The sequence below is a fragment of the Protopterus annectens genome, chromosome 6.part0 (genome assembly GCF_019279795.1).
Source record: "Protopterus annectens isolate FY-2018-M chromosome 6.part0, PAN1.0, whole genome shotgun sequence".
NCBI lineage: Eukaryota > Metazoa > Chordata > Ceratodontiformes > Protopteridae > Protopterus > Protopterus annectens.
In genome coordinates, this window is record NC_056737.1 from 1,709,811,181 (window position 1) to 1,709,824,858 (window position 13,678).

At 33.9% G+C, this 13,678-nt stretch overlaps 1 protein-coding gene across 4 annotated transcripts in view; it reads right to left on the minus strand.

The window, feature by feature from the left end:
• The window catches only part of KIAA2012 (KIAA2012 ortholog), a 971,910-nt gene that overhangs the window by 429,017 nt on the left and 529,215 nt on the right, over positions 1-13,678 (minus strand). For all 4 annotated transcript variants that reach the window (XM_044075102.1, XM_044075103.1, XM_044075104.1 and 1 more), the window contains exon 12: positions 7,671-7,739. In XM_044075102.1, coding sequence (XP_043931037.1) covers positions 7,671-7,739 — 69 coding nt within the window. The remainder of the gene's footprint in view (positions 1-7,670; positions 7,740-13,678) is intronic.

Consider the following 13,678-nt stretch of genomic DNA (forward strand, 5'->3'; position numbering starts at 1 on the left):
TATTATCCAGTTTAAGTGCCACCTAGACCAGTGGATGGGGAACAGGAGATTTACAGCAGGCCTGGCATCCATGTCCCTTATGGATAGAGGTAGTTTGTAAACGCCTGTCCCTCAATGTCTTATTTGGATACAATATGCCATTATTCTTTTGGGAAAACTTAGCTTATCTTAGAAAGGTCCCCTGATTCATTAGTCTAGTAAAAATCTATGAACCTATAAGAAACCTTGGCACAATTTTGGACAGTGAATTCTGCTTCGACCACTACATATCAACTGCCATTAGGAAATGCTTCTACCTAGCCTAACTAATTACTGAAGGCATATCCTCCAGGTCTAAGGAAGCTATTTTCCCATTCTATTACTCCTTTATCAACTCATATTTTAATATAATGTCCTCTTTGTCACAAATCTATCCCAGCATATGATTCTACTTGAAAAACTATAATATTCTATCACCAAAATGTCTTGTGTATGTGCTGTTTAAATTATACAGAGCATCTAAAAGCTCTGTTACTCTATTCTGCCTCTTACAGCCATCTATGTTGTGACTTTTGCCTGCCTACAGGTTTGCAAATTACCTTGGCCAGCTTGATCTCTTACATGCTCATAAAACTGGAATCACCACAGATATTCACTTTTGTGACATAAACTTACAAAGATAATATAAACAGGACCTTTTGGTGGGACATATACCTCTCCCAAAGGATACACTGCCTTTAGAATAAGCTCCATGTCAAAGTAGTGCCCTCAGTTTCTTTAAATCTAACCTAGATGAATGAATGGGCAACTGTAAATTTATTCCAGGTCAAGCCTATCAGTATTTTTATGGACAGGGGCAGTAGGTAAACCACAGCTGCTGTGCTCTTAATAGTGTTCTATAGTGATTGCCTAGTAAATGCTTATGAACCTATAAAGTATGCATGGTTAGAAAAAGTACTATTAGCTTTTAAATAAATATTTGAAAAACTGTAATAAAGCTAAAGTGCCAGTTCTTGGAAACCAAGTTTAATAACTGGGAATGCAGAAAACCGTTCACCATTACAATGCTGACTAGCTGCAGACTGCTATAGTGACCCTATTAACAGCTGACACCATCCACAGAGTTTGCTAGGCACATAAGGAAGAGTACAGAGCTAAAAATGTAAACTTGAATTGCTACTGCACTTGGAATTTTAGAAATAACTTTTTAGATGAATATCTTTACACATGCCTCAAGAGGAAAGACCTGGTAAAATACTAGCCTCTGGTGCCTACATAAATAAATAAATGATATGTGTGCATAAACAAACAAACAAACAAACAAATGAACAAAACTAAATAAATAAATGACCAATTCTTGGCAGTTTATAGAATTCTCTGTTTTCATATTTAACTCATTTGACTATTGCCACCCCCATTTTTACTTTTCAGATATTCAAACCTCATCTTATAAACACATACAAATAATGAATTATTATTTTTTGCTTCTCCTCAGACTCAACTTTCATACACATTTTCTTTTCTTGCTCTTTACATCAAAGCTCATAAACAAGGTAAAACACAAGCACTATCTAAGTAAATAAAGACAAAATAAAACAAAACATCTTTATCAGAAAGACCATTTTCTTTTTCCTATTCTGGTTCATTTCCTGTTTGTAACTGCACTTTTTTCATGTAATGTTCATTCTCATTTTTCTGTGTGAAGTTATATTTCCAGATTTACCCCCCCACCGGTATTTTAACTTCCTGGGCGAACCTCAACTGTCATGTCCAATTTTCTTTGAGAACATTTCCAAACACATACCTTCAGTATTCCTCTTATTTAATAGCAGCTCACATTTATTTAGACACTGATATTTCATATCTTTGCATATCCCCATGTACATCCTTTATCAGTGCAGACATCATGTCCATGTTCTTGGGCAGCTATTGCAATATTTCTCAATATTCCCTTCTCCAATGATATCTCCTTACTCTTGAAGAAACTCATAACATAATATATATAGACTTACCCTATCTAAAAGTTCCTGAAACTTCAGTCTTTTTCATATTTCTTGGATATTAAATTTGCTATTCTACAGTCTATAGTCCTTTGTTCATATACTACCATTGTTTTCAAGTAAGCTCCATTACTTCTCTCATTTTCTTCCTATTGATATAAAGTTAGCATTTTTGCTTAGTAAATCACAAATGAAATGCTCAAATGATTGAGTATTTTTGCAATAAATAGTTATCTAACTCATTCATATATCAAAGCAACTGAGTCTCATTACCATTCTCACCTTGCCAGGACCCACCTTCTAGTAGCACCTGCTTTCTCATGGAAGGCCATACTAATTAATCCTTGAGTAACTTTGTGAGCACTCACCCAGTTATCTAATTTATATTTAAAGGAAGTTTATGAGTCATACTGTTTAACATGTAGGCTTGGTTAATTCCAGAGGTTTGTGAGATGCTGGGTTATAAACCCATCCCTCCAGTGTGTTTTATCTGTTGATGAAGATTTAGATCCTAAGTTCTGGTATTCGTAGAGATATTAGATTTGCAGAGAAACTGAAGATCTCCCTTCAAAACTCAATAGGACACAGAATAAAGGAATTCAGCTTTCAGCTTCTCTTGGTAGCTCTGGAACTTTAGGACACTTTTTGGGTAGGCTGGTCTAATCAGTGCTGAGTATAAAGTGATTGCCTCTTTAGACTTTAATGATATTTGTTGGGCAGTTAGCTGGGCTAAATAAAAGGATTTCCTGACACAAGTCCATATTATATGTTCATAGGATCTTACTAAGCTTATGACCACGGAGATCATCAAGAAGCCCAACCATATCATCCAGTACAGTTGAAGGACTGACAGAGTCCTACATGAAGTATTTTACCCACATACCCTAGACAAGTATTTATGATCATCCATCCAGTCATCCATATTGGCTTTGAAGGTTGTTACAGAAGTATTCTACTTGTCATGCAAGGCTGGCTTATTCCAGTAATGGAGGTATGTTGGGTTAGGCACTTGTCATATCATCTGGTGCTGTTGATTACCCTTGTCAAAGGTGAATATGTGAGTAAACATAAGATTAACATCAAACATAAAATGGTATGGAAGTGATATGTGCTCACTGAGACAAAAAGGAATATCTCCTCATACACAAAGAAATGTAGCCAGGTCTAGGAAAACATCTATATACCATAACTGTGACTTATGACTTAACTCATGATGTTAAAATAGGGAAAGATTTGCCCAATTTAAAGCCACTTTGGAATGCATGGGAGGAGGGAACAGCTATAAACACAGTGTGACAGGCTGTTACACCTAAGAAGAAAGAAATAAAGCTTCCGCTTGATGTACCCATCCACTATAAGAAGGTGGGTGGGGGAGGAGAGAAGGACAGTGATATTCTTATAGAGTTCTACAACCAAAACCAGATGAAAGGAATTAGTATAGAAGCTAAACAAAGGACTACAATTTTAGAATTTGGTTGGGGTTAGATGGAAAAATGGATCCTGAGTGTTACCAGAAACTGGTCCAAATGACAAATCACCATCTTATGAGAGGATGACGGAGTTAATGAGATCTTCACATTCAGAGACATCAGAAGATAATTGTGGCTGTATAATATTTGAGGGAATTGCTGAGTCCTGCACAGTACAGCATACCAAATATGTAAAGAGAGAAATGTGATGGAAAACAGAATTTTTATCCCAGAAATCAGAAGTTTAGAAACAGTGGCTTACAAGTACCTTGTCATAAGGTCTGTTATAATGTAACAATATAATGTTTTGATTTTACTTTTGAGAATCATGGACTTCCTGGTTTTGGGACTAAATGATGTACTGATATTCATAATTAAACTACATATGGTTTGAATGATTTCAGTTTTGTTCAAATGTCTCAAATATGTTCCTACTGTCATATCTTATCTTATTTTTTTATAGCTGGACTGTTTAAATTATATATGAAATTATAGCTGAAGTTTCATTTTGCAAATAATGTAAATCAGAGTTTCTTTCCAATAGCACTGATTCATCCAATATTGAATTTTTTTTGTTCAAGTTATTGTTGTTCTGGGGAAATCATTGCCACTAATGCTATAGTATTAAAAGATTTGGTGCCAGATATTAAAAGCTTATGACCACGGAAACCATCTAGAAGCTCAACTACATTATGCAGTAATAAAGTTGTTAATAAGTTTGTCACTTTACTTAATTTTCATGTAAAGGAAGTAAACACTAAATTTAGCGGCAACAAGAATCAACTAGGTTATAACTTAACTACATTTGAGTGGGTAACTTTAAAATAACTGATTTACAATTATAATATAGTGGTAAAACTGCCCATAAAGGTAATATGGTAGTACTAATGCATGATGATTTTTATTATAATATGTGTATGTCGGTTCCCATTCAGAAGCCTGAAACATCATAAGCCTGAAAATCAAAATCCTGAAACCAAAAGCCTGAAAATTCAGAATCCTGAAAACTCAAAATCCTGAAAGCCCAAAATCCTGAAAGACCAAAATCCTGAAACTCAAAATCCTGAAAACACAAAATAGACATACTGATGTCATTGTGGCTTTGCTATTGTTAGCCCTGTGGTGTTAGGTCATGCGTTGGGGTCAGGTAAGTGTGCGGTTGGTTTTATTTTAGGGTTAGGGGCGGTTTAAGTGAGTTAGGGTTAGGGCGCAGGTTAGGCATGTATGCAATAGTGACAAATATTGAGGTTAGGGGCGGTTTAAGTGAGTTAGGTTTAGGGCGTGGGTCAGGTGAGTGTGCGATAGTGACGGACCTTAGGGTTAGGGTTAGGGTCAGGGTCAGTTGGTAGATATTAGTGTCTTTATAGTGACATATTAACATTATTTGTGTTTTCAGGATTTTGAGTTTCAGGATTTTGGTCTTTCAGGATTTTGGGCTTTCAGGATTTTGAGTTTTCAGGATTCTGAATTTTCAGGCTTTTGGTTTCAGGATTTTGATTTTCAGGCTTATGATGTTTCAGGCTTCTGAATGGGAACCGTGTATGTCTCATCTTTGGGATGACAGCACTTTTTATTTAAAATGTATATTTATGAAACAGCTAAAGTTTGTTTTAGGGGTCTTATGGATGTTGAGATCAAATTAAGTCAATTTACTTCTGATAAAATTAAGGATTTGCTGTTTAAAAATCTTTGTATTCCTACTTTTTATTGTTTTTCAGAACTAGCAAAGCTAAACTTTCCACTGTGTGATACTTTAAACCTCTTGTATCAGAGGCAACATGGGATATATACAAATTACCTTTTAAGAATATCAGGTGTTTCAGATAAATGACAATTCTGAATGTAGATGACTTTTTTCTTTTAAGTCTATTTATGGACAATTTCAGGCCAATAAAGCCAAACCCTCTCGCTGTTGACATGTATGTTTCTGCCTTCTTATGGCATTATCAGCACAGCAAAAGAGAAATGCTTGACTTTTGGAAACACAGGGTTGTCGTACCCAACTGATATCCATAAACATTAGGGTGTCTACAAAATATCCCAACTAACAAACTAAAACAATAAGTAAAAAGGTCACAAAGGAAAACCAATTGGTTAAAAAACCCAAAAAGAAAAATCTAGCAAAGCTAGACTTTCAGCTGCATGATACCTTAACCCTCTTGTATCAGAGGCAACATGGGATATATGCTAAGTACCCTTTAAGGATATCAGGTGCTTCAGCTAAATGGCAATTCTGAATGTCCATGCCTTTTTCTTTTAAGTCTATTTATGGACAATTTCAGGCCAATAAAGCCAAACCCTCTCACTGTGGACATGCATGTTTCTTCCTTCTTATGACATTATCAGCACAGCATGAGAGGAATGCTTGACTTTTAGAAACACAGGGTTGTCATACCCAACTGATATCCATAAATATTAGGGTGTCTACAAAACATCAACTAACAAACAAAAACAATGAATAAAAAGGTCACACAGAAAAACAATTGGTTAAAAAACACAAAAAGAAAAATATAGCAAAGCTAGACTTTCCACTGCATGATACCTTAACCCTCTTGTATCAGAGCCAACATGAGATATAAGTAAATTACCCTTTAAGAATATTAGATGTTTCAACTAAATGGCAATTCTGAATGTGCATTTCTTTTTCTTTTAAACCTGTTTATGGATAGTTTTAGGCCAATAAAGCCAAACACTCTAGCTGTAGACATGTATGTTTCTACCTTCTTACATCATCATCAGCATACCATAAGATGAATGCTTGAATTTTGGAAACACAGGGTTGTCATACCCAACTGATATCCATAAACATTAGGGTTTCTACAAGATATCCCAACTAACAAACTAAAACAATGAGTAAAAATGTCACACAGGAAAACCAATTGGTTAAAAAACACAAAAAGGCAAATCTAGACTTTCCACTGCATGATACCTTAAACCTCTTGTATCAGAGGCAACATGGGATATATGCAAATTACACTTTAAGGATCTGGGTTTTGGACTAAACTGTTTATTAAAATGTAACCCCTATTCATTGCATAGATGGTACCAGTTGTCACCCAGGATTTATTTTATGCTTTTTGCCCTACAGTGAACTTTTAAAAGCTCATCGAGCTTGTAGTCAATGGGACATTTTTTGAAGGAAGCCTCCAGTATAGTGGACCATGTTTTGCAATGTGGCTATTTTAAATCAATAGTGTGTATGTAAACTAAATTGATATTGACTGCTTTGGAATGATAAATATAAAGATTAAAAATATTTAATGTAAACACTAGGAAGGAATCACCTGAGGATGTGTATTTTATCACAGAGTTTAATGTTATTAGTATTAAAATTATAGGTTTAGTTTGAAAATTTTGGAAGGTGCTTAAGATCGATCCTATTCTGTCTGCTGTGTTGAGAAATAACCCTAGCATTCTGGATTATTTAGTGCATAGCCACTTTAAGAGGTCTAGTGGTTAACATTTTGTATGAAATATGGTATGTTTTCTTGTGGTGGCTGTAGCATATGTAAGTTCACTTGTTCAATGGAAAAGATTAATATTTTTTTTTAAAGCTAAGCCATTCCAGTTATATAGAGGGATAAAGCTCTGACTACAGCTTAGGCAACCCTAGTTTGATTTGTAGCTTAGATGTCTAAAAGAGTGGCAGTGAGGAATGAGCATGCCCATCATGGGGAGACATTTGACTCTGACACTCCCTAAAAGGCATGGTCCAAAAGAGGAAAGATGCCCTTGCACGTTTTGGGGGTGGGTGGGTGGTGGGGAAAGTTAATCATTCATATATAAACACTTTCCCAGCTAGAGGATGGATATCTGACCCCTAGGACAGCCCTAGGTTCCTTGCTGGCCCTGGTGTAAATTGGGGCATTGGATCAGGAAAGTGAATTGGAGTGCCTGTAAACCCAGAGTAGGATGTGGGGCACTGGGCCTACTGTCAGAATGACAGTAAGAGATGGGGAAATTTTATATTTTTATAGCTAGATGCAAGTATAACTGCTCTTCTTAATGGTTTGATATATGAAATTTTGTTTAACTGCAAGATACAAAAATAATGATATTGGTGAAACTACTAAAATTTTTAACTTAAGAATGCAGGAACATATATATCTTAAAAGGCAAAATCTTCTTTGTGTACTTGGGATAAGAATTTTCTCTCTCCGAAGACCAGCAAACTATATGCACATATATGTGTTCATGCATTTGTATGTTACTAGGTACTTACCTTCAAGGCGCTGATGAAATACGGTCCATGGCTCCTCTTCACTGATTGTGGATGTTGGAGATGTACAGACTAGAAAAGTAGTGTAAAGGTAAAAAAAAAAGTAAAAAAAGTAAGAAACTGGTCACCGATTCAGGAACAAACTAATATAAACAGATATTTTCATTTATGACATTTTATACTGCTTCCTGTTTTTATGGACTGCTTGCAAGGTATAATCACTGATAATATTACTATGATCTAATATAAATGAGAAAATAATTTGCTGAAATAAATTGAATTATATGAGTGCTACTCTAATCCATTACATTATAGTGGATGTCCAGCAAATTAAAATTACCAGCTACATTAGTTCATCAGCTAGTATTAATATTCATTTTAACTCATAGATATCTATTAACCAGTTGGGCTAGTTTTCTGTTACAGACATAGTTGACACCCATGCATAGTAAATAAAGGTCTTACCAGGTTCTGAACAAAAATTTACAACTCTCCAATTATTTCAATTCCATGTACCAAAAATTCAATAAGCTGTGATCTGAAAGTAATTTAATTGTTATTATTTTTACTAGCTATTGAAAATGTTCCTTCTCTTTTAAATGTTTATCTGGTAAATTGTTTGTCTTGACTTTTAAATCATTCATCCTCAGAATGCAGTTATTAGTTGTGAGTGTTCACAGTATATTGTTGACTAAGGTGTAGTCTGCCCAAAGTACAGGGGCACAATTTTAAATTCATGCATTACATGGAAACCATTCTCCAAAATCACATAGTTTTGCAACAGAAGTAAACTTAAAATAAAACTGAAAAAAAGCCTGTGTTACCTTATAAGCAAGCAATCTGTTACAAATGAAAATACTCTTAATGAGTACCTTTACATGGAATAGTTTGTCATAAAATATATTACTAATGTTCAAAATGGAGCATTTAACTTTTACATCTTACTTTTACATCAAGTACCAGCTTTGGAAAATATAAAAGTATACACATAGAGACACCTTTTAATTAATTTTAGCACCAATGTTCAGTTTTAATTCTGGAACTTCATCAGAAAATAAAGATATGTCACAAAGTCAACATCTAAACATATAAAAAAGCGAATCACATTACAACATAATACCGATCAAAAATATAATAGTCACAATAACATCAAACTATCCCAGTGCCTCCATTTTAGAGGATGTAAATTCAAAATGCTTGTGATACTGAACATATCATTAAAACCTGAGAAGCATGTGGCATCATGTCAGTAAAGTTATTTTGCTTCTAAAGCATTGGCCAAGACACCTTCCTGGATGTCCAACCCTACTTTCTCAATTACCAAGAAGTTAACTTTGCCAAGTTATCATATGTTTTGCAAGAATGTTATTCTCATTATATTGTTTATGGCATACAGATGTTGATAATTCTTTCTAAGAGTTTTCTAATAGATTTTCTGACATAATGGGCAGTATTCATAGTCCTTCCATCCGATTTTGTGTAGAGTTGATCCACGAATAACGGTGCTACTTCATTATGTAAATAAGGTCAGCTGCAGTCTTTCATGCTGGCTACAGAAACTTGGAGGTGTTTGGTTAAACACACTTCCCTATGGAAAACATAAAGTACTTGAGGCATAAGTGTTAGGGGGAGAGCTGCTATGAGGATAAGGTGCCTTATACAGTGGCATATGACCAGAATTTATAGAGATGAACATACAAGGGCATAATTTTCATACAAAATGCATAAAGGACCATATGTAAGCACCAATTTACCAGAGGAATACTGGAGTTGGGGGAAAATAATTAGTTGACTGGAAAGGAAAAATAAGGATTATTGACTTCTCTTCAAGAAATGCTTGTGTTACTGCCAATTTATGCTTGTGTATATATGGTCAAATTACTGAAGAGATCTATGGGGAAAATACTTTTATTCAGAATTTTTTGTGCTTGTTTATACATAATCAAACTACTGAAGGGATTGATGGGGAAAATACTTTTATTTGGAATTTTTTGTGCTTGTTTATACATGATAAAACTACTGAAGGGATTGATGGGGAAAATACTTTTATTTGGAATTTTTTTGTGCTTGTTTATACATGATCAAACTGCTGAAGGGATCGATGGGGAAAATACTTTTTGGAGATTTTTTGTGCTGTGCAGACATGGTCCAACTACTGAATAGAGTGATAAGGAAAATACTTTTATTTGAAGATTTTCTGCTTGTGCATACATGGTCAAACTACTGAAGGGCTCAAGGGAAAATACTTTTATTTGGTGTTTTTCACTGCTTGTTCATATGCAGTCAAACTATTGAAGGATTCATTGAGGAAAATAAGGTATTTTGATGTCATTTTGAGCTTGTGCCTACTTGGTCAAAACTACTAAATGGGTCACTGTGGGAAATGCTTCATTTTAGTGTTAATGAAGTATGTGCATACTTGGACAAACTACTGAAGGGGGTCATTCAGGGAAATTATTCATTTTGGTGTCACTGAAGTGCTTGCTTATACTTGGTTAGTGGATTGCAAGGTAGATAACAGATGTGCTTACAACATGGGTCTTTGACTATGAATCACATATGTCACTTTACACTCATTTGTATCTTATAATTAATTTGCTTATACTAAATAATGGGTAGTGGACATTAACATAAATAGTCTCTATGAACTGCTGCCTAGCTACACTCACTCACAGATTTTGCAGATAATCCTAATGTGTTCATGCAACAGCTATGAATACCACCCTATAACTTTCACAAGATGTTTAGACTGCTAAATAATGTATGCCTTTTGTATTAAACATGAACTATCATTTTACACTGTAACTCCTTTGTATTATTTTTATCTTAAAAGTATGGAGAATTATTAATTAATCTATGTTGTGAACTATTCCCCAAGCAAAAATATATTTCCTCCCTTCTTGTATGCCACTGTTCCTCTCAGGATGTTCCACTTAACTTGAAATAAAATGTTCTTTTTTATTTACAAACCAGAGTTTATTTTCTATGCTATCCATCAAATACTATTTATCTATTACTATTTTCCAGTTGTTAGTAATTATACATTTCATAAAACCAGAATCTACAGTATGTATTAATGAAAACCTTGATGTATTTTTTTTATCTGAAACACCCTTATTTTTATAGTAGTTCGTTTCACTATATGGAGAGATCTGTTTTATCTGTTTCCTTAGATTTTTTCACATATCTCGATAACTAATACCTCTGGGTAACTCCACTCCATGAATAGTGTATTGAAGACTAAACACTCCTTATTAAAATCCCATTCAACTGTTGTAAGCCGTGCCATCCTTACATATCAACCTTTAACAAAGTTTTTCTTAATGTATAGTGGATGTGTATATTGAAAGTGCAAATACTTTTTGTTGGAAGTAAGCATTGTACAAATTCTACATCCAAATAACTAATATTGCTCTTTTTAATGTTGTTTGTAAACTTCAAAAATACTATTTGTTATTCAAAATGTTACTTGACAGAGGCACTGGGAACTAAGGTTGAGTGGCACAATTCCAGGGTAATCCTATGGGCTAGGCTTGTAAAGGCTGCAGGGCCATTAGCCTAGTACACACCTATGAACCTATTTGTTATTCAAATCGATTACATATATATTTTAACAAAGCACTCACCTCTCCTTTATAATAAAAATAGGTAGTCAATAAACAGACAATAAAATATCACCTTGATGAAAAAGGATAGAAAAGCAATTTTAACATTGTGCTAAAACTACGTTTGTGTAAATGGGGGCCGTAAGTCTGTCCATTACTACACCTCTTGTTGGATGAAACATCTCATTCTTCAAAAACAGAAAACTTGTTTACTAATACCACATCTAGAATGCATGAAATGTTTATATACTTTGCAATCATTCCCAACTTGTCTAGAAAATCCTGGGAATCTTTGATAAAGGAAAGGAAAGGATGAATCCTGCCAATTCTTTTAATTCGTCATTCAAAAAATCCTAACTGCTTCTGTTTTAGACCCTCATGTTGCCACAATGAGGCTAAATAGGGAGAAACATATCCTTATGTAATTTCCCGATTTCCAAAAAAAAAAAAAAACATGTTTCTAACCATCATGAAAGCAAAGGCTTGAATACTAATGTCACCAGTTTCTAGAAGTTTTAATAGGACATCATCTATTCTCTTGATGGTCTTATTAACTTCCAAATAATTAGAAAGTTTATAACTCACCACTTTTCTTAACATTAAAAACATAGCCTTAACATAATCAATACATTTTTATTATTACCTGATCATTGCCCTTGTCCAGGTTCATAAAGTATAAATCAGCAATGGAGCTTAATTAATTAAGTACCTTTTTATATATTATTTAGATTAAAAAGTAATGTCTCACTGGTCCATTCAAATGTTCTCTTATTTCCTTCTCACATGCATTCTGAAAGGTATGCAGTATGGTTACCAAAAGAGGGTAAAAGTTGATTTCCTTTTTACCACTTCATCATTTTTAAAATTAATAGGAAAACAATCTTTTAAAATATATTTAAAACTCAATTTATGTACAAATAAACTCAATTAATTTAAAATTCCTGTCAATTAGTTCTTTTAGAGGAATTGAAATTAAAACTGTAATTTTAAATGTTAATTTATAATTTGGGAAAACAATATTCATCAAATACGAAATTCTGACATGCAGGTTATTACCTGAATTTAAAAACTGTTCTGCCGTCTTCTCCTTCTGCTGTTCTACCCTTTCCTGGAGTTGTAAAATGTTCTGAATCTGTTGGATTTCAATTCTTCTGAATACTCTCCATCTTTGATCAAATGATTTGCATTGTTTGGTTTCTGAGACAGCCTTGCTGAGCTCTGAATTGTTAACCATTTCCACATCTAAAAAATTATTTGATTGTTGGGAAAGCCATTGGCTGCTGTCCTAGGGCTCACTTGCTTCTTATAATCTACTTTCTCTGACTGTTGATTGTGTTTATTGGCTGGCAGTACCTAGCTGGCAAACCTGGTACTGTATGTTCCATGCTAATTTTAAAATGTTGACCATCTTGATTACTGAGAAACTGAATTTGGATGCCCAAGGATGTTATTTGAACAATGTTTTGTAAGCAAAATAACTTTACTGGCAACTTACCTTGATGTGACAGATTAGTCCAGGTTTAAATGATATGTTTAGTATCAAATGCATTTTGAATTTACTCCCTCTAAAACAGAGGAACTGGAATGGCTTGACCTTATTGTGACTGTTATATTTTTGATTGGTGTTTTGATGTTGTGATTTTTTTCGATATATTTAGATGACTTTATAGCAATTCTTTGTTTTCTGACAAAGTTCGATGATTAAAAAGAATGAAAGTGCTAAAAATTAATTAAAACATATCTGCATGTGTGTGCATTATTTTTATTTTTAGTGTTTTTAAGCATATACCATTGCATTACTGAAGCTTTACAGTTTTTGGTAGTTTTAAATAAAAATAAAAATCTTCATCATTTATGTCGTGCTACCTGCAGTTCATTGGAATTGTATTAATTTTGGCAACTGTTATGATCTTTCAGCTATTTACAGGAGTTTCTTCCCAAGCTTGTTGTATAATGAAGATAAAGTCTAGCTTGTAAACTCATAGAGAAAATGTGTGAGTAAACTCATATAATATGACAAGAATAGTTAGACAGCTTCACAAATATAATACTGGTTTGTATCTCAAGATCAGTAGACTAGAAACTAACTTTGATATACTCAATAGTACAGGTATCATATCATAAAGTTTTTTGTAAGTACATATTGGGCTCGTCAGCTTTATCTTAACTATTTTTGTTAAAATGTGAAAGTTATCATGAAACTGGTAGAATATGCGATCATCATATAACCTCTGCTGTACTTTGTGAATATAGCAGAATCACATCATAAGTGATCAGAGAAATATATTAGCTGGCCTTAAATGTGTATCCAGTCAATGATAATCATAGGCACATGATGTTATTTATTAAAATTTGTTAGCAAAGTAATGGCTACCATATGGCAAAATGATCTGCAGTCTTAATCTC